This window comes from Corythoichthys intestinalis, chromosome 11 (genome assembly GCF_030265065.1).
Source record: "Corythoichthys intestinalis isolate RoL2023-P3 chromosome 11, ASM3026506v1, whole genome shotgun sequence".
Taxonomy (NCBI): domain Eukaryota; kingdom Metazoa; phylum Chordata; class Actinopteri; order Syngnathiformes; family Syngnathidae; genus Corythoichthys; species Corythoichthys intestinalis.
In genome coordinates, this window is record NC_080405.1 from 47,176,129 (window position 1) to 47,199,800 (window position 23,672).

Sequence of the window (23,672 nt, forward strand, 5' to 3'; positions counted from 1 at the left end):
GTCCCGGATGGGGCAAAAGAGAAATCCCCGGATGCGGCAAAGTAACGGAAGGAGTAAGTGGCGTCGTCCGCCGTTCGGACCTTTTTGTTATATGTTCGGACTTGTCCACATGTGTTAGGACCTTAAAGCATCCCAACAGCTAGCGGGTGCGGCCAAAGATGAGGCTAACGCGCTTGCCTGCCGAGCTGGACGTGCTGTGAGGCACAGGTACAAGTCCTGACCTGGAAGAGGGGAACGGATCGTGTCACGCGGCGTGGCTAAATGCAGACCTGTTACATTGGTGCCATGACCCGAATCGCCAGCAAAGGTTTCGGAGGCTGAGTGTAACAGCTCCACGCAGGTCCATTCTGTGCGTTGTGCGTGAAACATCCCTCCCCATGCTTTCAAGAGAGCGTGCTGGCGGCTAGAGCTGTTAGCCTGGGATTTTGGCCTAGCGGCTAGCGCGTTCGCCTGCCAAGCTGAGCGTGCTGTGCAGGGCATGTACGGGTCCTGACTTGCAAGAGGGACACAGTTTGCGTTGTGTAGTGCGGCTCCATGCAGACCGGTTACACTTTAATGTAAAGTAATTCTATCATGGCTTGGTCAGTCATTGCTCCCGTCATTGCCTGACGGCGCGAGACGTCCAATCTATTTTAAATGGGGTGGTTGGCAGCCGGATGCCAACAGATGACACCCTCATGGCGGCCATATTTGGCAGGGCAACAAGCAGTTGGAAACTAAATCTCAGATCTTATTTCTTAGTACTTGCCAATCTCCAAAATGTCATTTTAATGCTGTATGGGAATCGGCGCAACTTTCTAAAAAACACTTTCGATTATGTTCCATGCAAATGCAGCACTCCTTACCAAAAATGTGTTTTGTGAAATGCCATATTTTGGAGGAATGCGACATTTTCAATATTCTACAATTTGTTTGAGGCCAAACAACATTTAATTCTAATAAAATTCATATCGGCCTATTTTGTTTCTGGGAAATAGACATTTCAAGAAAAAATAGTTTGGCGGTTTTGAGAAACACAGCTGTATAATTTAAGAAAAAAGTCATGTCGCTCATTCTCTCGCTTGTGACTCACATGCCGCTGCAGGCAGCTAACAAAAGAAATCAGGTTGTCAAGTCAGAGCTGCAACTATTTGTATCCAAAGCAATAAATGAAAATTCTTCCATAAAACGTTCCTGCATAAAAGCCCAATTTCAACTGGCTGTCTTTGTCTTGCTTGCAATCAGGACTTTGGTGACGACGGCTCCTTGTACTTCACCAAGGTGACCACAAGCCACATGGGCAATTATACCTGCCACGCCGACGGCTACGAGAAGCTCTTCCAGACGCACATTCTCCTGGTGGACGGTAAGAAGCCTCTTGCGTCATATCACTTTTTTTGTTCTCGGTGCTTTTCAATCAATTAGCCGTCCCGTGCAGCAGATGGCCCATTTGTCATTCTTGCCAACTTAAAGACTGATTTTCAGCTCCGATTGAGCGCATTGGCAACTCCGCACCGCTCGTCTCCCGACGTTTATGGCAGGGATTTACAAGGCATTTACACAAAGAGAAAGCTTTCCGTCGGGAATCCCAAACATCTGTTGCTGTTGTATATCCCGCCCTCTTGTTCAGTTATAGAAAAAAATGGCTTCACCGGCGCGTCTTCGCCCAGGATGTTCTTTTGATTAAGAGTGAGCCTCTGAAGACAGTTGCAAATTCTGACTCGGGGTGTCACAATATACTGTTATGGTGATATATCGGGATATTTTGTATGCCAATAGGTTATCGGGATTCCTCCGCCGAGAATCAATATATCGATACTACCAAAATTGTACACAAGACCAAAATTTTCCACTAGAATATTATCCATGTTAACTAACTGACTGCCGTTGACGGAAGTAGATGATCAATTTAATTGGATCGGGAGGAATGAACATTTATTCACCCCTCTCGGCACTGAAACATGAGCAACACAGACAGTTGCCGGAGAGAGAAAAACACCACGTTTTACCACCGCTAGACATACTAAACACACTGGAGTTAACTGTCATAGCTGGTGGGAAACCTTCATGAAAGTGTTTACTAACCTTTAATTTTGTATAAATGCGAAATCATATTGGAGGTATTGCCTCCTCAGCAGCCACCCTCCGCAAAAATGCCCCCCCTCCTCTAAGCCGCGGCCGTCGTCTATAAATTTTCCGTAGCCAAAGTATCCCCATACCAGTGATTTTGTTTTCTTTGATGGGTGGAAAAAGGTCAGGAGTTTCACCTCCTCCAGCCATCATGTAGCATAGCTGACTCACGGACACTAAGCAACAAACCGATGGGGGACAGTTGAGCCTTGGAGGCGTAAGAGCCAAGGGATTTCTCCTTGCATTTTTGGGACATAAAAAATAGCTAATACCATAGGGACGGTATGACGGAATTTTTTTGCGGTTGTGAAAGCGTGACGTTTTCATACTATGGTATACCATGAAACCTGTAATTGCCACATATCGGGTCGGGACTCAGTATTGGCAGATCCTATAAATCAGGTGACTCTGATTCAGGTCCAGAAATTAAGTTGAAATGGATTGGATGTCTATTACCACAATGTCCCTCCAGCTTTCTTGGTCTGGCAGTGCACTAGAGTTACTTATTAAAGCTAACGATGATTGACAGACATTAAGGTTTGATCGTGCCACAAATGCTTGGAAACCGCAACTTCAAAGCGCCACATGGATCAATCATCGTTTAGCTTGATAAACAGTTGCTGTGGCAACTCTTTGTGTGTAAGTGAGCAGCTTCGGCGGATTTGAGTGGACTCACACAATGAAGCATTTAATAAAGACAAACATTTTTCTACTTTAGTCTTGTTTATAAATAATTCTGTGGAACAGTAACATGTGTAAAACATATAATTATTACATTTGAAGTGCTTAAAAACCATTTAATAAAATATATATACATAAAGGTTTATTTTTTAATTATTATACTCTGGGGAAAGAAAGTGAAGACACATGCCCTATGTGTATCTCTTTCCAATGATAAATCTGAACAAATACACTGAACACATACACTTTGGGGGGTGGGGGGGGCGCTTTTCTTATTGTGAACAGTATTTTTTGAGCGATAGGAATATTATTTTTGTTGTGTTTCATTAAATGATACTGTAGCGACTTAACTGTTCCGCCCAAATGCATGATGGGAAGTTGGGCACCCATGACTGTCAGTAGTGGCTGCAAATGGTATACAGTATGTTCTGCTTTGTGTTCAATTAAGCATGTTAAGAAAAAGAGTGTCTCCTGTGAGAGATTGGAATATTATTTTTGTTGTGCTTACACTAAATGATACCGTAGCGACTTATCTGTCCTGCCCAAATGAATGATGGGAAGTTGGGCAACCATGATTGTCAGTGGTGGCTGTAAATGATATACAGTATGATCTGCATTGTGCTCAAATAAGCGTGTTAAGAAAAAGATCATCTCCTGTTATTCTTCCCCACGTCGTTCGCCACGGTACTTATATTTGTTGTGAAATAGTTGCTAAAGCTTAAGCCAACAAAAGGTGCGGTCCAATGAACGCCTGTGTCCACTCGCATTTCTCTGCCTTTTTGCTCCCAGTGTGCTAAAACGGCGTCATTGTAAACTTTTTGAGGCAACACATGAACGGGTCATTCCGTGCATATATGTTAATTGTGTCAAATATTCTCATATTTTAATTGTTTAATATTAATTAAACAAATTAATTACCACCCGTTAACGCGATAAATTTGACAGCACTACTTTATTTATGTATTTATTTATTTATTTTTGGAGTAAAAATTGTTGATAGATAAAAACATTTTTAGTAAACGTCGACTAAAACTAGACGAAATTTGTCTTCAGTTATCGTCAACAAAATCTAGACAAAGACACTTTTTTTTTTTTACCTGTCCTGTTCAGCTGCCTGACACGGAGAATTGAAATTTATGTATCTGATTGGTCTGAATAGTTTTAATGTATCACGTGGGAGTGTGGCATACTCCCATTGTGATCATTCAACGTACCTTGTTTATTAGGAGAAAGCAGCGAACAGGAAGGGCTTATGAGGGGACAGAAGAAAAGAAGGAGAGAGACAGAAGAAGCACAAACAACAACAATACATTGAACGCCTACACTAACTATAAATATGTTGGCGCTATCGTTAGCTAGTTGTATTTCCGGTTGACACCATGTGGGGGGCCTGATGACCAAGGAGAGAGAGAAGGCGGGGGGAGGGTCATAAAGTAATTGGAAGGGGTGGAGTGTACAAAAATCAACCATGTGGCATAGAACCCAGTATTTGTGTGAATCCCTTGTGAGTGTGAGTATGTTGGCATCTGATGCTATGCTGAGTTTTTCTACTTCAGTTTTTTTAATTGCACCTAGTCATGTGTGAATCCCAAAATAAACACATTTTGAGATGACTGAAATATAACTAAGTACTAATAAGTATTATCGTCCAAAAGACAAAGACCAAGTCGAAAATGAAAAGTGCTGCCAAAAACAATCTGATTCCGTCACTGATTTTTTTCCTCAATATTGATTTCCCTTTTTTACTAACTGCCACAACACATACACTGTGACATGGTAGTGAATACGTAAATAATGATAAATTTTGAATAGATGTCCACTCTAGTCAGCACTGTCCCTGAAAAGGATAAACTTTAAAAAATGAAACATCCCACTTCGTCTTCATTCCAGATAAGGTGAAGAGTTTAGGTCCTTTGCTAATTGGGCTAACTTTGGGAGTAAGAAGCTCTTTACAGAGAAGGAAAAGGTTACGACTGTGGTGTGGAGGAGCTGCTTTCTGTCTTAATGAGCTGAGAGGGAGGGTAGGAAAGTCCGTGATACGTTTGACAGACAGCTGCTTCATTAGCATTCATCCAAAGGACGATCCATGCGAGGTTAATTGAAACGCTACTGGGAGACGACCAATTGCTCTGTTTATGAAAACGACGACGCCCGTGAGAGAGCGTCGACTCCCGGTCGTAATTGATTCCGGAGAGGAGCTTTTCAGCTATGGATTTCACATTGCGGGCTCCCCGAGGAGATGCTATCGCCCACGACGAGGCGACTTGACGTTTTCTAAAACTCAATTAGGGAAGAGAGCTCGATGCGTAAGTGGATTTGGGAAGCTGTTCATCGCCGCCAACGCAGGACGACGTGACGGACGCTATTGAGTTTCAAGTGGAAGTGGAGACTTGATAGAGAAGTTTCGTGTGTCGGTCTGGCTCTTCAGCTCAATGAAGGCCTTTGATAGATTTTACAAATCAACAATGAGACTTTCTGCTACTTCGCATTGAAAGAGGGATGCTTTAATAGGCAGCATTGGATTTGTGCTGAGGTGACAAAATGTAGGCTGGAAAAAAATGTTGTTAAAAAAGTTTAAAGATTTGTAAATACTTTAACCCTTTAATTTAACGAATTAATAGGTTGCCATTGACTGCAATGGACGTCCAATCCATTTTGACTGGGAGGGGCAAATGAATTGGACATCTGTCAACCATCAATAGCGTGTAATGGGTTAAATTCTATGAAAAAAACAAGAGTGTTACTTGTGGCCATAACCAATGTGTATTTATGTTCTTATTTCATTTTAATTGCATCAATTTATTCATTTATTTATTTATTTTTACAAAAAATATATATGATTTTATTTACGGTTATGAAAAAAAGATTAATAATTAAGGCACTTGCACTATAGTGTCAACTTTTTGAAAAGCTGTCCAATGTAGTGACCGAAAGGGTTAAAATAATTGTTCAATTTGTAAACAAATGAATACTTTTGCATTCAAAATCACTTGAAATATGCTTTGTGGTTGGGATTACAGTTAAGAACTGTGTTAGGGTTAGGACACCCCATGACATCTGTCATAAGCATTCATCAATGTTCATGACAGTGTCATGCCATAATTATGACGGTCTTATGACAGTCTTACATACCTGTCAACCCGGGGCCGTTGGCAATATTACAAATAGTGATGTATGCCCTTACAAATTGGTGACTAATCTTGCAACGTTGTATATGGAGTGCAAACAAAAATAAAACTTTTTAAAATGATATGAATTCATTGGTAATATTGTAACATATAACCTGGTGCAATCAAAAAACAATATCTTCAGCTACATCATGATTACTAAAATTTAACAGTGACTTTTGTTATAGTTGTATGTAGCACTTTTGGCAATTTCTATCATGTCTTGATGACTGCACTTCATGGCACTTCAGTTCGCAATTCAGTTCGACTTGAAGGTAGTTCGTTATTGTGTCCAGTTATAAACTAAAAAGGTCAATTGATAAAATTAACTTACCGATGCAATCTTTGATTCAGGGAACATTTCTTTTGCTAAATCTGAGAAATGATCAGCAATAGTTGTGGCAAATTGTGTTCGGCAACAATTTGGCAGAATAAAATCTCCGCTTTCGTCACTTTTCATTCTGCAGACTTCATCTTAATGACCAGTGTTGTTAATCTCACTTTTAAAAGTTTCAAATTACTTCTCCCAAAAAGTAATTGAGTTAGTAACTCAGTTACCTGAATGTAAGAGTAATTAGTTACTTGACAAAGTAACTGGTGTTACCTTTCATGTTTTTTTTTTTTTTGTTTTTTGTTTTGTTTTTGTTTTGTTTTAAAAAAAAAAAAAAAAAAAAAAAAAAACATAGTAAGCTTTGCTATGTTTGGAAGTCATTTAATGTTGTGAATCAACTGTTAAAGTTGTTAAACTTGCTCCCTTTTTTGCATTAGTTCCCTTGTGTCTACTTTTGACATGTGAAAGTTTTAAAACTGTTTCATCATTTAAAGATAGATTCAAGTCAGGATTTTGCCGATTTAGGAGTATTTTAGATTTAAAAAACTTACTTATGTTCGCTAGGAAGGTTCTCTACAACAGAGCCTTCCTAAGAAGTCTACTGCTTTAAAATGGCGGCTGTTTACTAACGCCGCCAAGTCATTTCACATGTCGTTCTATATGCATGTGATATCTAGGCGTAGATTGCTGTTGGCTACAGTCAGAAAATATTGGAGCCACCTAGCCTAGCATCGCGTTTGCTATAGCGTCACAACAAATACTCTTCTCTCTCCCTGTCTCTGACTTTTCCCACGTCATTCAACCAATGTAGTAACGCATAGTAACGCACATTGTGTTGTTGCCGAAACGGTGACAAAATCCGAACAGAGGAAAAAAAACGTTATGCTCGAAAAACATACAGACTTTGAACGTACGACGTACACATTTAAATATCAGTGCTCACTTGCACAAATTATGCCGAAACCGTACAACTTGACAGGTATAGTGTTATGACACCGATGTCATATAAAGTGTTACAAAAAAAAATACTGACAGAATGTGAGATATTTTCAATTAAAAAAAAAAATCAAGCAAATTGCTTGAATTATTTCCTTCATTCGACGATTCATCAATTAATGCCACACAACCAACACAATTCTTCATACCCAATGAATTACCATCCCTTCTGCTTCCTGCGCCCAATTTGTTTAAGATCTCGCATCTTCAATCCGTACACGTGGGCCTATTCATTTATTTGACATCATGCTAATAATGCCAGTAAATTTTATGTGCCAGACTGCCATCCATCACCACCAAGACGTTTATTCGTACCGCGCTGCCCTCGGAAAAACCATTTCCTCGCAGATGGCGGCATGTGTTCAATCAGCAGCACAGATGCCGCCATAATAACACCAACGGAGAAAGATTATTACGTAAATATTTGGAGAAGTTTTGTACATTGAACTCCTGTTTAACAAGGCGATATGTTCCACACCAAGTCAAGAGCAATTATCTCATTGGCTGCGAGAACTGGTAGTGAATGCTCATGTTTCAGTGCCATTGATGGAAATGTCGGTGATGTTTCGTTATTTTACCTATTCATGCATGAATTATGATTTTTAAATGCTTTTTTTTTTTTTTTTTTTTTTTTTTTTTTTTTTTTCAACCTTTCTCCTCATTTAACCTACTGGCTGCCATTGTTATTCTTATTCAATGTATTTCAGGCTTTCTAAACCAAGGACGATTGTGGGCAACCAGCTTTTTATAAAGGTGTAAATACAGTGTTTCCCACCAATGAACGAGACTGTGGCGGCCCGCAGACACACGCGCCAACAGGTCGCGCTCATAGACGGGACTACTAGCCTGGTACACCAGACTCATAGCTGTGCTATGCAATCATGAAAATCTCTCACCTTTCGGTGAAATTCGCCGTTTTGAAGTGAAAAAGGGCGACCTACGTGAATTGCGTAGATCCGAGGAGAAATTCTTTTTGGGAGGAGGGAGGGGGGTCGGGAGGTTTTATTTAATTATTATTATTATTATTATCATCATGTGATTAACTTAGTACGTAAACTGAGCACTTAAGAAATCGGTTCTTTAAAAAAGTGACACTTGGACAGTCAGCAAATCCTTCTAGATGCTTCGCTGACGAGAACCAATCATCGGCCCAAGCTGCGTTACTTTATTCCAAACGCGCGCACACCTTACGTGTACATGGAGTGCTCGGAGAGCCTTTGGTTGCATTGCAAAGCTGCGAAAACAAAAAGCAGGCCTTATCCACACCGGGGCAGACCAGAGCGCAGCATACACACTTGCCTGGTGAGTAATGGTTTCAATCGTTTTCACATTTTGCGATATAAAAAAGTTACTGCCATTCGTTGCAGCTTGCGTTGAACACTGCCAGAGCTAGCCAAATCTCCCATGAAAAAACAATAGCTCCCGTTAAATTGGCGTCAAGCTTGTGTATTTAGCGGTAATATAAACGAAGAAACACACTGTTGAGTCAAATTAAGCGGCATGCTCTCGGATGGAGGGGGCGCCTCGCATCGCTCCCGTCGTCCGCCTGAGACACGTTATTTTCGGCTGAGACTTGAGCTGACGGCCGGTGTCGGCACAACACCGGCCCGACGAGTGGTGGGAATGACTCTTGCTTCTTAAAGCTTTTCAGAAATACAGGGATCCCTCGTTTTTCGCGGTTAATGGGGACCAGAACCCGCCGCAATAAGTGAAAACCGCGAAGTAGCGCCCCCCCCCCCCCCCCCCAATTTTTTGTGCGTGTTCAATGTATTTATTCAGATTTTACATTGGAAAAAAGATACATATATATAAGACATGTTTTTTAACTTTTTTCACCAAAGTATCATTTATAAATGGTTTTCAAGCACTTCAAAATGTAAGAATTATGATAAGTTTTAAAAATGTTACTGCCCCACCGAAATATTTTTAAACAAGAATAAAGTAGTAAGAAAATGCTTGGCTTTATTAAATGCTTCATAGTGAGTCTACTCAAACCCTCTCAGGCTTTGTTAAACGGTGATTGACACATGTGCAAAGTTTTTCTTTTTATATATATATTTTTTGTTTGAAGCAACTTATTTGATTGAATAATAAAGACACAAATGTCCTAGCCAAAATGTAGCTCAAACGCAAAACAACATTACTTCAATGGAAAAATTTGTTTCAATCAAGAAAAATAGTTTTCAAATGCTTTTTTTGTCTCAAATTTATTTTTGCAATAAAAAACAATTTTTTTTATTGAAGTGACTTTTTGGGGATTAAAAGTATATACTATATTTTGATTGAAGCAACTTTGTTTTTGATAGAAGTAACTTTGTTTTTTGATTGAATAATAAAAAAACACAAATCTACCTCCATCGTTATTGAGAGAGAGAGAAATTAAGAAAGCTTTAAAACTAAAAGCCACCGGGGAGTCTGGTTTTTTTTTTTATTTTATTTTTTTTTTTTTTAAATATTTATATTTCATTAGGGTTCATTAGGGAAAGGAGATTGAGGGATAAAAAAAGGAGTTGGATGAGGCAGCTAAAGGCAGTGGATACCTCATCAGCTGGGTGAATAGCAGACCTGGTAAGAACAAGTTTGCAAGGATAGTCGGGTATTAAATACAATTATAAACACAATTACAATGTTATTTTTCTATAAGATTTTATGTCATTGCTTTATTAATCATTAGGTGCTGGAGTTGTTAAGTATGGATAATAATGAAATAATAGTTTTGAGAAAACTGTGCTGTTGGTGGCTCAGTGACCATCTGATGTGGTTTGTTCTCAGATGAACAAGTTGAGGAAGGAAGTTTTGATGCAGAGGTTGAAGGAAGAAAAGAGGCAGACTGACTGAGTCACAGCGAGAAAGTGTTGATGACAGTTTTGATTTCTATTCACTGTTGCCCCCTCCCAATTAAAGTATGTCACAGTCGCAGCCAATTATTATCTAAAGCTGGTTAAAATTGAAGTTATGTTGTTTTAAGGTGTATTAAATACTTGTTCATGTGCCCCTTTTGATCTACGAGCACCCGCCCCTCCACCGGTCTCTGCACGGCCCTGCTGAAACACAGTGTGGGTCGACAGAGCTCAATATTTTGTTGGGGTATACAGTGTACTGGAACATATTTCCTCCACACCCTTCTCACCTTTTTAACCCCTGACCCATTTTCATGCCTGGCTATGAGAGTATGAGTCTGGCCACCATTCAGCAGAAAAAAATTTCCAGGGCGGAGCCAGCCACAGCAAATAGACAGCGGAGTGGACCAATCAGCGACGGGCTGACGCGACGTCGGTAAAGCGACAAGAAACTAGCGAGAGACATTTCAGCATATTCAACATGGCTAGCGCGAGACAGATTGTTGGTTTTAGTGACTCGATGTGTTTTTGGTCATGTAAAACCGAATTTACCGCGGATTGGAACATATTGCCGCTGAGTCTGGTGTACCAGGCTACGGGACTACTGTCTGCTGCATTCTGCTGCATTTGGCGCGATCCGACGACACCGCATACAGCAATTTATATTACATTCAGTGGTCTCAAAATGCCCTAAAGAGATACACCAGGCTTGAAAATGTACACACACACCCTACCCCGAGGGTCAGAGACCCTCCCACCACAGTCTCCTAAAATCCTGTGGGAAACACTGTAAATAGAACAGTGTATGATATGATGCATGAAAATAACTGAGTGAATAGGCACGACATTGCACAGGCGTCGATAAAAGAAGCAACAAGGTTCCATGGATGTCCGCGGACAATAGTAGTAAAGCTCAAGTATGACAATATTAGGACAGGCAGTATAACTAGGGTGCATGCATCTGGTGCCTAACCCAATGACATGTGAAAATGTATGTACTATACTATGTAAATACTATGAAAAATAAAATGTACTTTGTAGTATTACTTGGAGCTGTAATTAGAGCATATTTCGGTTTTCATTCATTTTGTTTTAATGATTTAATTTTTTTATTAGCATTGTATTAATTTATAAATACTAGGGCTGTCAAACGAATAAAATTTTTAATCGAGTTAATCACAGCTTAAAAATTAATCCTAATTCATCACAATTCAAACCATCTCTAAAATATGCCATATTTTCTGTAAATTATTGTTGGAATGGAAAGATAAAACAAGACGGATATATACATTCAGCATACTGTACATAAGTACTGTATTTGTTTATTACAACAATACTGTAATTTTCGCACTATAAGACGCACCTGACTATAAGCCGCCACCCACCAAATTTGGCACGAAAACAGCATTTGTTCATAGATAAGCCGCACCAGATTATAAAACGCAGTGGTCCTCACTGTTTTATGGGATATTTACACCAAAGATATTAACCGGTAACACTCTATTTGACAGTAGCATCATACGACTGTCATAAGGCCAAATGAACCACCATGAAGCTTGAACCAATTGGCTGCAAAGCTTCATTGCTTCAAGAAGCTTCATTTGGCCATCAGTCACTCAGTCAACCTTTGCTGCCACCTGCTGTCAACACTGTTGTTGTCAAATATGCCTCCAAGCATGCATAGCAGCGCTACAAATGTAAATAACAATATAAATTCATTTTCTGTGCTAATTATTTCTTCAGTTACTGTTCCAAGTTGTTTCATTAATTGCTAATTATTGTATTTGGTAACACTTTGACAGTGTCAGACTGTCATAAGACTGTCATTAGACAATCATATTATGACATGACACTGTCATGAGCATTAATGAATGCTTATAACATGCCATTTAATGTTATTTGGCAAATTATCACACTTTTGAATGGATGTAAAAGATCCGAGCTGGACATAAATCGAGTATTGGTGACATAATTTGCCGGATGATACTTCATGACATCTGTCATAAGCATTCAGTAATGCCCATGATCGTGTCATGTCAAAATTATGACGGTCTTATGACAGTCTTATGACGCCGCTGTCAAATAAAGTGTTACCAATTAACCTAAATAAATCAACAAATAAGCCGCACTGGACTATAAGCCGCAGGATTCAAAATGAAGGAAAAAAGTAGCAGCTTATAGTCCGAAAATTATGGTAAATCCACAAAATGGCATTAACATTATTAACATTCTTTCTGTGAAAGGGATCCACGGATAGAAAGACTTGTAATTCTTACAGGATAAATGTAAGTTTGTATATTGTGACTAACTATTGCATCTAGTGTATTTGTTGAGCTTTCAGTAAATGATACTGTAGCGACTTAACTGTTCTCCCCAAATGCATGATGGGCAATGGTGCAACCATGACTGTGTGTGGTGGCTGCAAATAGTATATCTTCTCTGCGTTGGGAGCAATACAGGGTGTTAAGAAAGAGAAACTCCTGTCAGTCTTCCCCACCTCACTTAACGCGATAAATTTGACAGCCCAAATAAATACATTTATAATTTTATAAAATAATATAAAAATTAATTAATGATGATTTTTAAAAAAAAGTCCTTGAAAGGATTAATGCTATAATTATCTTTTTACCTGTTAAGGCTGTATCACACTAGCAGTAACCTTATGTGAAGGGTTCAGTGTAGAGATGTGCCGATCGATCAGGTCCGATCACGTCATTTTCAAAGTATCGGAATCGGCAAAAAAATATCGGCCATGCCTTTTTTTAATATATATATATATTTTAATTAAGTCGTTTTCTAATTGTATTTAACGTTACAGACATAATATGTTACACACATCCAGAGTCTTTAGTTTAGGCATAAAGTAGGGTTATCAAATTTATCCCAATAACAGCGGCAATTAATTTATTAAAAAATGTGTCACTGTTATATATTAATGTATGCGCTGGACGACCCTCTCACTCATTGTCGCGCTCAATCTGTAATGACGCCGTTTTACCTATATAGAGAGATGTACGGCAGCGCAAAATTAGTAGAGTGAATTTTGGCAGCCTTTGGAGCCATATTTTAATTGGCTAAAGCCTTGCAAACCCTCTCCCTATGATTAGAAATATCATGGGAAGCAATGTGGGGAAGCAAGGTGGCAATTGATCTTTGTCTTAACACTAGGGCCGTCAAACGATTAAAATTTTTAATCGAGTTAATTACAGCTTAAAAATTAATTAATCGTAATTAATCGCAATTAATCGTAATTCAGACCACCTATAAAATATGCAATAAAGCCGTAAAATTGTTGGAATGGAAAGATAAGACACAAGATGGATATATACATTCAACATACGGTACATAAGGACTGTAGTGGGCATTTCACTCTACTGTCATTTAAATCTGTCTATGCTGTCCTCACTCCGAAGCGTCTACTTTTTCCAAAGCTAGACAGCTAGTGAACGACGCCTTAATAATCAGACTTCTTCCTTTTTAATCTGATTTATTAATAAAATGGCCTCAAACCATTGTCCTCTTTAGACCGTCTTAAAACTACAAAAAAAAGTACACAAGCATTGCATTAGCAACAACGTTAGCTTAGCACGCTACAGGTTCACTAAACATAAACAAAAAGCGTCTCAGACAAAAAATATAACATTTCGCTTACTAACATAATATGTACATTCTTTACAACAACCATACTTACGGACAAATCTTGTCCAAGGATCATATAAGCACAACATTACAACATAGGCGTCAGCCCGAGACATCATGCAGCCATATTGAACTGGCAAGAAAACAATAAACCATGTCGCAAAACGACCACAAGAGTTCGCTGTTGAACAGCACAAAAAGCCTTGCTGTAAAACTTACCAAAAGGCAGAATACTGTCTGAGCGGGACATGTGCGTTAATTGCGTCAAATATTTTAACGTGGTTAATTTAAAAAATTAATTACCGCGCGTTAACGTGATAATTTCGACAGCCCTACTTAACACCCTAAATTATTTCCCAATGCAGAGAAGATATATCAGTTGCTAGCACGACGCACAGTCATGGGTGCACTTCCCATCATGCATTTGGGATGGCCACAATATCATTTACTGAAAGCTCAACAAATACACTAGATGGCGATATTTAGTCACAATACACAAAGTCACAAGTCGTTCTATCCGTGGATCCCTCTCACAGAAAGAATGTTAATAATGTAAATGCCATCTTGAGGATTTATTGTCATAATAAACAAATACAGTACTTATGTACTGTATGTTGAATGTATATATTCGTCCGAGTTTTATTCATTTTTTTCTTAATGCATTGCCAAAATGTATATGATCGGGAAAAATTATTGGGAATGATTGGAATTGAATCGGGAGCAAAAAAAAGCAATCGCATCGGGAAATATCGGGATCGGCAGATACTCAGACTAAAACGATCGGTATCGGATCGGGAGCGAAAAAACATGATCGGAACAACCCTAGCTCAGTTGCAACACATTCATTGTGTATGTGGGTCTTGAGTGAATTTTCACCATGGGACGAGGCCCAAAATAAGAACTTTGGTAAAACTTTACAATAAGGGTCCCTTAATTAAATTTTTAGACAATAACTAACGTCTAAGTAACATTACAATAATTAATATAATTGCTTAATTAACATTTATTAATATATTAATTAACATGAGTTAATGCATTAGCTAATGCATTAGTTAATGCATTAGTTAATGCATAACCAGACAGTACCTAGACAGACAGTAACATTTCGGATAACTGTAAATACTACACACCAGACCAGTATAACAACTCCATGGATTTGGACTGTAAGCTGAAACTAATTCATTTCAACGGCAGAAGTCGCTACAAGAACTTTGAACACATCGAGGACTATCTACAAAGTTTCGATAACAAGTTTGATGTCATTGCTGTTTCGGAAACCTGGATAAAAGATAACAAAGGCTCTGACTTTAATTTGCATGGATAAAACATGGCACAAATGAATCGGACATCTAAAGGGGGAGGGGGTGTTGCCTTGTTTGTTAAGGAAAATTTTAAGTTTGATATCCTACACGATATGTCAACTAGGATTGAAGATCTCATGGCATGTATTACAATTGAGCTCCTTATCCCCAAAAGCAAAAGCATAATTATCAGTTGTGTTTACATAGCTCCGGACTCACATGTCCAGCTCTTCACTGAGAGTATGGAAAAGATACTGTTTAAAACGAATAAGCATGTCTCTTGTTGTGGGGACATCAATCTAGATTTATTGAACCCCATTAAGAATTCGCAGATAGATGATTTTGTCGCCACCCTGTCCTCCCTAGGCCTGTACTCTTTAATTACAAAACCAACTAGAATTACGTCACACTGTGCGACACTCATTGACAATATCTTCACCAACATTCTGCTGAATGAGACACAAAGTGGTCTGCTAATTTGTGATATCTCGGACCATCTACCAATCTTCGCAAACTACACCCTACGCAACTATTGCGTAAATCCGTCAAAGACAATCTACAGGAGGCTTATAACTGACATGAAAAAAGATGTCTCAACTCAAGACTGGGATGGTGTTTTTACTGAAAATGATGTTAATGCAGCTTATGGCTGTTTTATAAATACACTTCAACGAAAATATGACAAACACTGCCCGGTCAAGTTGATCCACATGAAACAAAGAATGCAAATCAAACCTTGGATGTCTAAGTCTGTTATCAATGTCTGCAAAAAAAAAAAAAAAAAAATCATTATACAAGTCCTTTATCTCCCAAAAGACAAATTGTCAACATGGGTGAACCTCAACCATGAGAGACAGAATGTGGGGGGGAAAAAAACAGAAAATCACATTGTTTGATTTTTAAAGAATTTATTTCCAAACTAGAATGGAAAATAAGTATTTGGTCACCTATAAACAAGCAAGATTTCTGGCTGTCAAAGAGGTCTAGCTTCTTCTAACGAGGTCTCACGAGGCTCCACTCGTGGCACCTGTTTTAACGCATTATCAGTATAAAAGACACCTGTCCACAATCTCAGACAGTCACACTCCAAACACCACTATGGCCAAGACCAAAGAGCTGTCGAAGGATACCAGAGACAAAATTGTAGACCTGCACCAGGCTGGGAAGACTGAATCTGCAATAGGGAAAAGACTTGGTGTAAAGAAATCAACTGTAGGAGCAATGATTAGAAAATCGAAGACATACAAGACCACTGATGATCTGGGGCTCCATGCAAGATCTCACCCCGTGGCGTCAAAACGATAACAAGAACGGTGAGCAAAATCCCAGAACCACACGGGGGGACCTAGTGAATGACCTACAGAGAGCTGGGACTACAGTAACAAAGGCTACTGTCAGTAACTCAATGTGCCGCCAGGGACTTAAATCCTGCATTGCCAGACATGTCCCCCTGCTGAAGCCAGTACACATCCAGGCCCGTCTGCGGTTCGCTAGAGAGCATTTGGATGATCCAGAAGAGGACTGGAAGAATGTGTTATGGTCAGATAAAACCAAAATATAACTTTTTGGTAGAAACACAGGTTTTCGTCTTTAGAGGAGAAAGAATACTGAATTGCATCTGAAGAACACCATACCCACTGTGAAGCATGGGGGTGGAACCATCATGCTTTGGGGCCGTTTTTCTGCAAAGGGACCAGGACGACTGATCTGTGTAAAGGAAAGAATGAATGGGGCCATGTAGATTTTGAGTGAAAATCTCCTTCCATCAGCAAGGGCATTGAAAATGAGACGTGGCTGTGTCTTTCAGCATGATAATGATCCCAAACACACAGCCAGGGGAACAAAGGAGTGGCTTCGTAAGAAGCATTTCAAGGTCCTGGAGTGGCTTAGCCAGTCTCCAGATCTCAACCCCATAGAAAATCTGTGGAGAGAGTTGAAAGTCCGTGTTGCCCAATGACAGCCCCAAAACATCACTGCTCTAGAGGAGTTCTGCATGGAGGAATGGGCCAACAATGTGTGAAAAGCTTGTGAAGAGTTACAGAAAACGTTTGGCCTCCGTTATTGCCAACAAAGGGTACATAACAAAGTATTGAGACAAACTTTTGGTAATGACCAAATACTTATTTTCCACCATGATTTGCAAATAAATTCTTTAAAAATCAAACAATGTGATTTTCTGAGTTTTTTTTTTCCACATTCTGTCTCTCATGGTTGAGGTTTACCCATGTTGACAATTACAGGCCTCTCTAATATTTTCAAGTGGGAGAACTTGCACAATTAGTGGTTGATTAAATACTTATTTGCCCCACTGTACCTCGGTAGCTTGTTTATGAAACCCCTATTTTTCAAACAAGTGTTTGCCAAAATGTTCAGTTATAAAAGCTTACCGTTTGCATTTTGATGCATTCTCTTCTTGTTGTAGTAGATGTATTAAAATAGTTTTGCCCACGCAACAAACCAAAATGAAGTCTGTGTTTGCTGTTTTTTTTTTCTGCAACAAATTAGCATATGAACAGGACGCGCTTGTAATTACCAACTAGCAAGTGGTAACAATCATTTTTCCTAGAGCACGTGAAAGAAGACAGCATTATATACACAGGCGAGACTTAAAGTACCAAAAATATACAGGAGCAGTTTTAACATTCGCACATGCACACTAAGCCTTTTTACACTGTTCTGACAGCATGTTGCTAAAAAAAAGGAAAAAAAAAAAAAAAAGAAAAACAACCTATACAGTAAATAAGGGTTTTGAATTCCTTTTAGATTAGATTTGGAAAATTGTCTTATGCTAGTTTCTCTCGTGATGTTTGCATCCACACATTCGGCCCAGGGTGCTTGTTGGCATCATGTTGCGATAGGCAGCACATATCTTAGACGAAAATGGTTATGGTAAATGGCAAGTACTTATATAGCGCAGTTATCTACATGGTTCCCATGCCCAAAGCGCTTTACGTTATCACAAATTTACCCTACCTGGTCTACAGCGTGCTTTTTGGCGTACGCCCCCAGCTTCTCACTGTGATTGAAGTGTCTGCTTGAAATTTTACAGCTTGAGAGCACAACTGCCTGATGCATGCGTGTGTAGTGCGAGTGTACAAGTGTGTGCGCACGAGCCGACGGCGGCCTTGCAGAGTGATTGACGAGCGGCCAGCGAGCCACATGAAAGGCCCATCAGCGGCGCCGTGTCGCAGTGTGCGTCTTACATTCTATATGTTTGGAGCTCAGTGCATGAGTTGGCTAGCAGCGCTCAAGAAGGCTTTTCTTCACTCTGTAAACATCATAAACCCCTGGACTCAAATGCACAAGTCGCAGATGATCCATTTCAAAGCCTTTTTTATGGTTCAGTAAAGTTATTTAGTAGGTCAGATGTTTTACAATGCTAACTGTTAGACCCTGGTTTTCTTTTTTGTTTTTTGTTTTTTAGTGTTGCACTATTACCATGTTTTAGCCCCCGATACCAATTCCAACACCCGGCTGTGTTGTATTGGCAGTTCTATACTGATAACAGGGTTTTTGGGAAAAAATACTTTATTTATTTAGTTTTTTTTTATTAATACTGAATTCAGTGCTGCAACGATTAATCAATTAACTCGAGTATTCGAATAGAAAAAAATATTCGAAATAAATTTTGTTGCTTCGAATATTCGTTTAATTAAAGTGGCGTTGTAATGGTTTATTTTGAAAGTATTTGCATTTCATTTTATTTAGGGCTGTTAAAATTATCACGTTAACGGGTGGTAATTAATTGTTTTAATTAGTCACGTTAAAATATTTGACATGCCCCGCTCAAACAGATTAAAATGACAGCACAGTGTCATGTCCACTTGTTACTTGTGTTTTTTGGTGTTGTGTCGCCCTCTGCTTGCGCTTGGGTGCGACTGATTTTATGGGTTTCAGCACCGTGAGCATTGTGTAATTATTGACATCAACAATGGCGAGCTACTAGTTTATTTTTTTAATGAAAATTTTACAAATTTTATTAAAACGAAAACATTAATTAACATTTAATATAAAATTTCTATAACTTGTACTAACATTCATCTTTTAAAAACTACAAGTCTCTCTATCCATGGATCGCTTTAACAGAATGTTAATGTTAATGCCATCTTGTTGATTTATTGTTATAATAAACAAATACAGTAATTATGTACAGTATGTTGAAGTATATATCCTTGTGTGTCATATCTTTCCATTCCAACAATAATTTACAGAAAAATGTGGCATATTTTATAGATGGTTTGAATTGCGATTAATTAAAATGAATTAATTTTTAAGCTGTGATTAACTCAATTAAAAATTTTAATCGTTTGACAGCCCTAGTTTTAGGTGGATACATTGCCCTCTGGTCTGCCTCATTTCACATGGCTGAATCCAACTTGCTACCTGTTAAGACGTAAGCTAAGTTTTTGTTTGAGCTCATGTTTTTAATGCATTCGTAAATTAGTTTATAGATATATTCAGCCGTTTTTTTGTGGGAATATGTGTCTGAAACATTTGTTAAGAGCATTGTAAAAAACAAAAAGCGTTAGCATTTTATAGCATTTAAGCTAGCGGACTTTTGCTATGTAAGTTAGCCAATTGTTCTTTTGGTGTACATAGATCCTCAGTAATTTACTTTTTTCTACCATTTGAGGCTTGGCTCAGGTATTTAAATTTTTTCAGGTTCCTTATCCGATTACTCGATTATTCAAACTAACTAGTTCATCGATTAATCAACTACTAAAATAATCGATAGCTTCAGCCCTAACTGAATTACTGCATACTCATATGAATTTAAAGTAATTGCAACCATAGCTTGGTCAAAATCTGCTTAACTCATTGTCTGCCATTGACGGGGTTAGACATCCAATCCATTTGTTGTTCGTTAATTTGCTGCCACACCTCCCACTTCAAATGGATTGGACGTCTACTAGTGATAAACAAATTGCTGGGAGGACATCTAGTTTGATGAACCGATTCAAATTCATTTATCTGTTGACTACTTTAGTCACATAGGCAAGGCAAGGCAAATTTATTTGTATAGTACAATTCAACACAAGGCAATTCGAAGTGCTTTACATCACATTAAGGTCATAAAAATCACATTAAATCAAAAGAACGTTAAAACAAAGGCAATCGAAACAGGAAATAAAATTATACATAAAAAAATCACATTTAAATTGAAATCAGAAATGGAAATAAAGCAGAAAAGGAATAAAAAGCAAATAGCTTGAAATTTGAAATATGTAGAGAGTTATGGATATGCTGTGATAAACAAAAGCATTTTTAGCCCTAATTTAACACTAGAAAACCCAGCAGAGGCCGACTCGGCCCCTCCCCAAGACAAATATTCCTAATATTCCCAAGCAATGGCCGATTTGGCCTCTCTTCCTAAAAAACCCAGAGGTGGCCCAAATGACCCAAGTGCTTTTGAATTAGCAAGTCGTTGTCCGACAGACAGCAACCATTCATATGTAAATGCAACCACTAGACATACATTGTGTTAGAATGCGGCCCAAACGGAGGGGAACACACCACGGTTGCACACTTCATGTGATAGTTTTTGTCAGTTCAAGTCAAGCTACATTTATTAATTTACATTAAGTTATGGAGTTTTACGCTTTTTACAAACTTTTAACTTACTTCTCCTATACTCCACACAGAAAAACGGGAAAAAAATGGCCCAAATGTGTACATTGTTTTTGCAAAAAAAAAAAAAAAACGTTTTAGAACTGCAATTTGAGTTTAAAGCAAGATCATGTATATAGTTAAGAATGACTGGATCTAATGGAGCATGAATTGTGGCCATTTTGTCTGAAGTTAGTACTAGAAAATGTGTGAAAACCTTTGAGAAAAACATAAACAGAATTTGTGTCAAGAGAAGGTGGAAGGGAGCGGCCCTGAACGGTTTCTTTGAACACACTGAAACAATGACTGAATGTCCTAATAGTCCTAATTATTATGAAGGGAATATGTACTGCACAGTGTTGTCAATCTTACTTCAAAAAGTAATTAGTTACAAGTTACTAACTAAATTACTTTTTGGGAGAAGTAACTCAGTTACCTCATTGTAAGAGTAATTTGTTACTCAGCAAAGTAACTCATGTTACTTTTCATGTTCTACACGTTATTACAAAAATATACAATATAAAACATTTCACATCAAAGATGTTTATGATAACTGATTGAATTGATTTTTCATTCCTCCCCCCAAAAACGTAGGTCAGATTTTTTACATTTTTTTTTTAATTCACCTAAATGAGAGTTAGCGGTATACAATCTCATTGGGCTGTCATGATAAATGGTTAAAAAAAAATCACAGGGACCTTGATTACTTGCCATTGAAAATAAATGGGAAATTTGTTTTTATATGTATTTGTTTAAATTCCGATACAGGACATACCATCTTCATAAGTAGGACTGATAATTCAACTTCAGACACTTATTTCTTACTTGCCTACTGTAGGTTGATAAATTTGTAGGTAGATTTGTGTATGTCTTAGTCAATCCAAAAAAAAGGTTCCTTCAATCAAAGTATATATTTTCAATCGAAAACAAAAGTCACTTGAATGAAAGCAAAATGTGTTTGAATGCAAAGGTTGCCTGAATGATAGCTTGTATCTGAACCAAGAGTGGTATTTACTAGTCTTGCATATTTTTTTTCCAGCCATGTCATGTGAGGTGCTTTTCTTGTTACCACTGTTGCTTGGTGTGCTTAGTTGTAGTGTTTCTGAAAATCTATGTATATCAATCTATATCGACAGCAAATTGTTAACTGATCTTTTCAAAAATGTTTTTTTTAACATGTAGAGGGTATTCAAACAAATACATCCGAATAAATTAGAATTATTAAAATACAGTCAAAATATCCTCAAAAGTTTAGCAGTTTATTGTCAAGTAAAAAGTGTCTGAAAGTAGCCTGACGCCCAACCCCCTTCCACAGCTAATGGCTGAAAAATTTCCCCCAACGTCCCTTCCACAGCTAATGGCTGGCTGCAAGTAAAGAAACAGCAGCCTGACTTGTTTACGTTTGCATTCAAACACATTTTGCTTTCATTCAAGTGACTTTTTTTTCTCGATTGAAAATATATATTTTTATCGAAAGAACTTTTTTTGGCTTGACCAAGAAATAAACAAATCTAGCTACAAATCTATCAACCTACAGTAGGCTCTCAAAGCTGTGATTGATTCTCATAAAATTTTGTCTGTCTTTATTTAGAGGAAATTTTTGCATTCAAACACATTTTGCTTTCATTCAAGTGACTTTTGTTTTTGATTGAAAATATATACTTTGATTGAAGGAACCTTTTTTTTGATTGACTAAGACATGCACAAATCTACCTACAAATTTGACAACCTACAGTAGGCTTTCAAAGCTGTGATTGATTCTAATAAAATATAAGAACATATCAAAAGCAAAATAAATATACCAACACAAGAATTTTTTTGTCTGTCTTTATTTTGAGGCAACTTTTACATTCAAACACATTTTGCTTTCATTCAAGTGACTTTTGTTTTTGATTGAAAATATATACTTTGATTGAAGGAACCTTTTTTTTTTTGGACTGACTAAGACATACACAAATCTACCTACGAATTTATCAACCTGCAGTAGGCAAGTAAGAAATAAGTGTTAGTGTTAGGAGGGGGTTGGGCGAAAAAGGCTCAAGTCAGGCTACTTTAGCTGATGAGAGGGTTGGGCGAAAGAGAAAGCAGCCTCACTCTTTGAGTGTCATAATTATTGCTGATTCTCAGGTGCACAAATACTTGAACTGAACCCCAGTAGATAAAACTATATAACAAATAAATTTTAAAAATCATACAATGTGATTTCTGGATTTTTTTTAGATTGTCTGTATGAGTGGAAATGCATCTATGATTGAAATTTTAGACCTCCACCTCTTTTCAAAGTGGGTGGACTTGCAAAATCACAAGGAGTGCAAATAATTGCTCCTCATTGTATACCAAGTAGTCCCAGGAAAACAAAAAATTCTTGATAACCTTTCAACAAGTCCAGTATCGAGGATAGAGAGTATTAGAGGTACATTTATGTGTGTTTTCTATAGTATTTCATCGTTTTGACTTGATAGTTTTGATTTGCTGTGATTACTCTTGTTTGAATCCTGTGCATCAATAAATACCAGGAAGAAAAGACGAAAATTAACTTCGTCAGACTCTTATTTCAGTTTTACATTTGATACTGATTCAATGTTCTATTTTCTGCAGGCATCACAAATATACTGTTATAACAAATATTGCTAGCATATAAAGGCCCCACAAATACACTGTCAGGGATATTTTTTTCCTGACAGTAAAATCGTAAAACAATACACATTATTAAAATGTGCAAAACCCCATAAATGTAGCTTGACTTGAACTGACACATAATATGACATGAATAGTACTACTGTTGTGTGTTCCCCTCCATTTGGGCCGCATACCAACACAATGTATGTCTAGTGGTTGCATTTCCATATGAACGGCTGTTGTCTGTCGGACAACGACTTGCTAATTCAAAAGCACTTGGGTCATTTAGGCCACCTCTGGGTTTTTTTGGAGGAGAGGCCAAATTGGCCATTGCTTGGGACCGTTAGGAGTAGCAGAATTCTCCGGGACTTCTAGTGTTAAA

The 23,672-nt window shown here is 38.1% G+C and overlaps 1 protein-coding gene across 1 annotated transcript in view; it reads left to right on the top strand.

Moving 5' to 3' along the window:
• Positions 1–23,672, top strand: part of fstl5 (follistatin-like 5) — a 323,171-nt gene that overhangs the window by 230,343 nt on the left and 69,156 nt on the right. Inside the window, exon 8 of the mRNA XM_057850040.1 lies at positions 1,225–1,345. Coding sequence (XP_057706023.1) covers positions 1,225–1,345 — 121 coding nt within the window. The remainder of the gene's footprint in view (positions 1–1,224; positions 1,346–23,672) is intronic.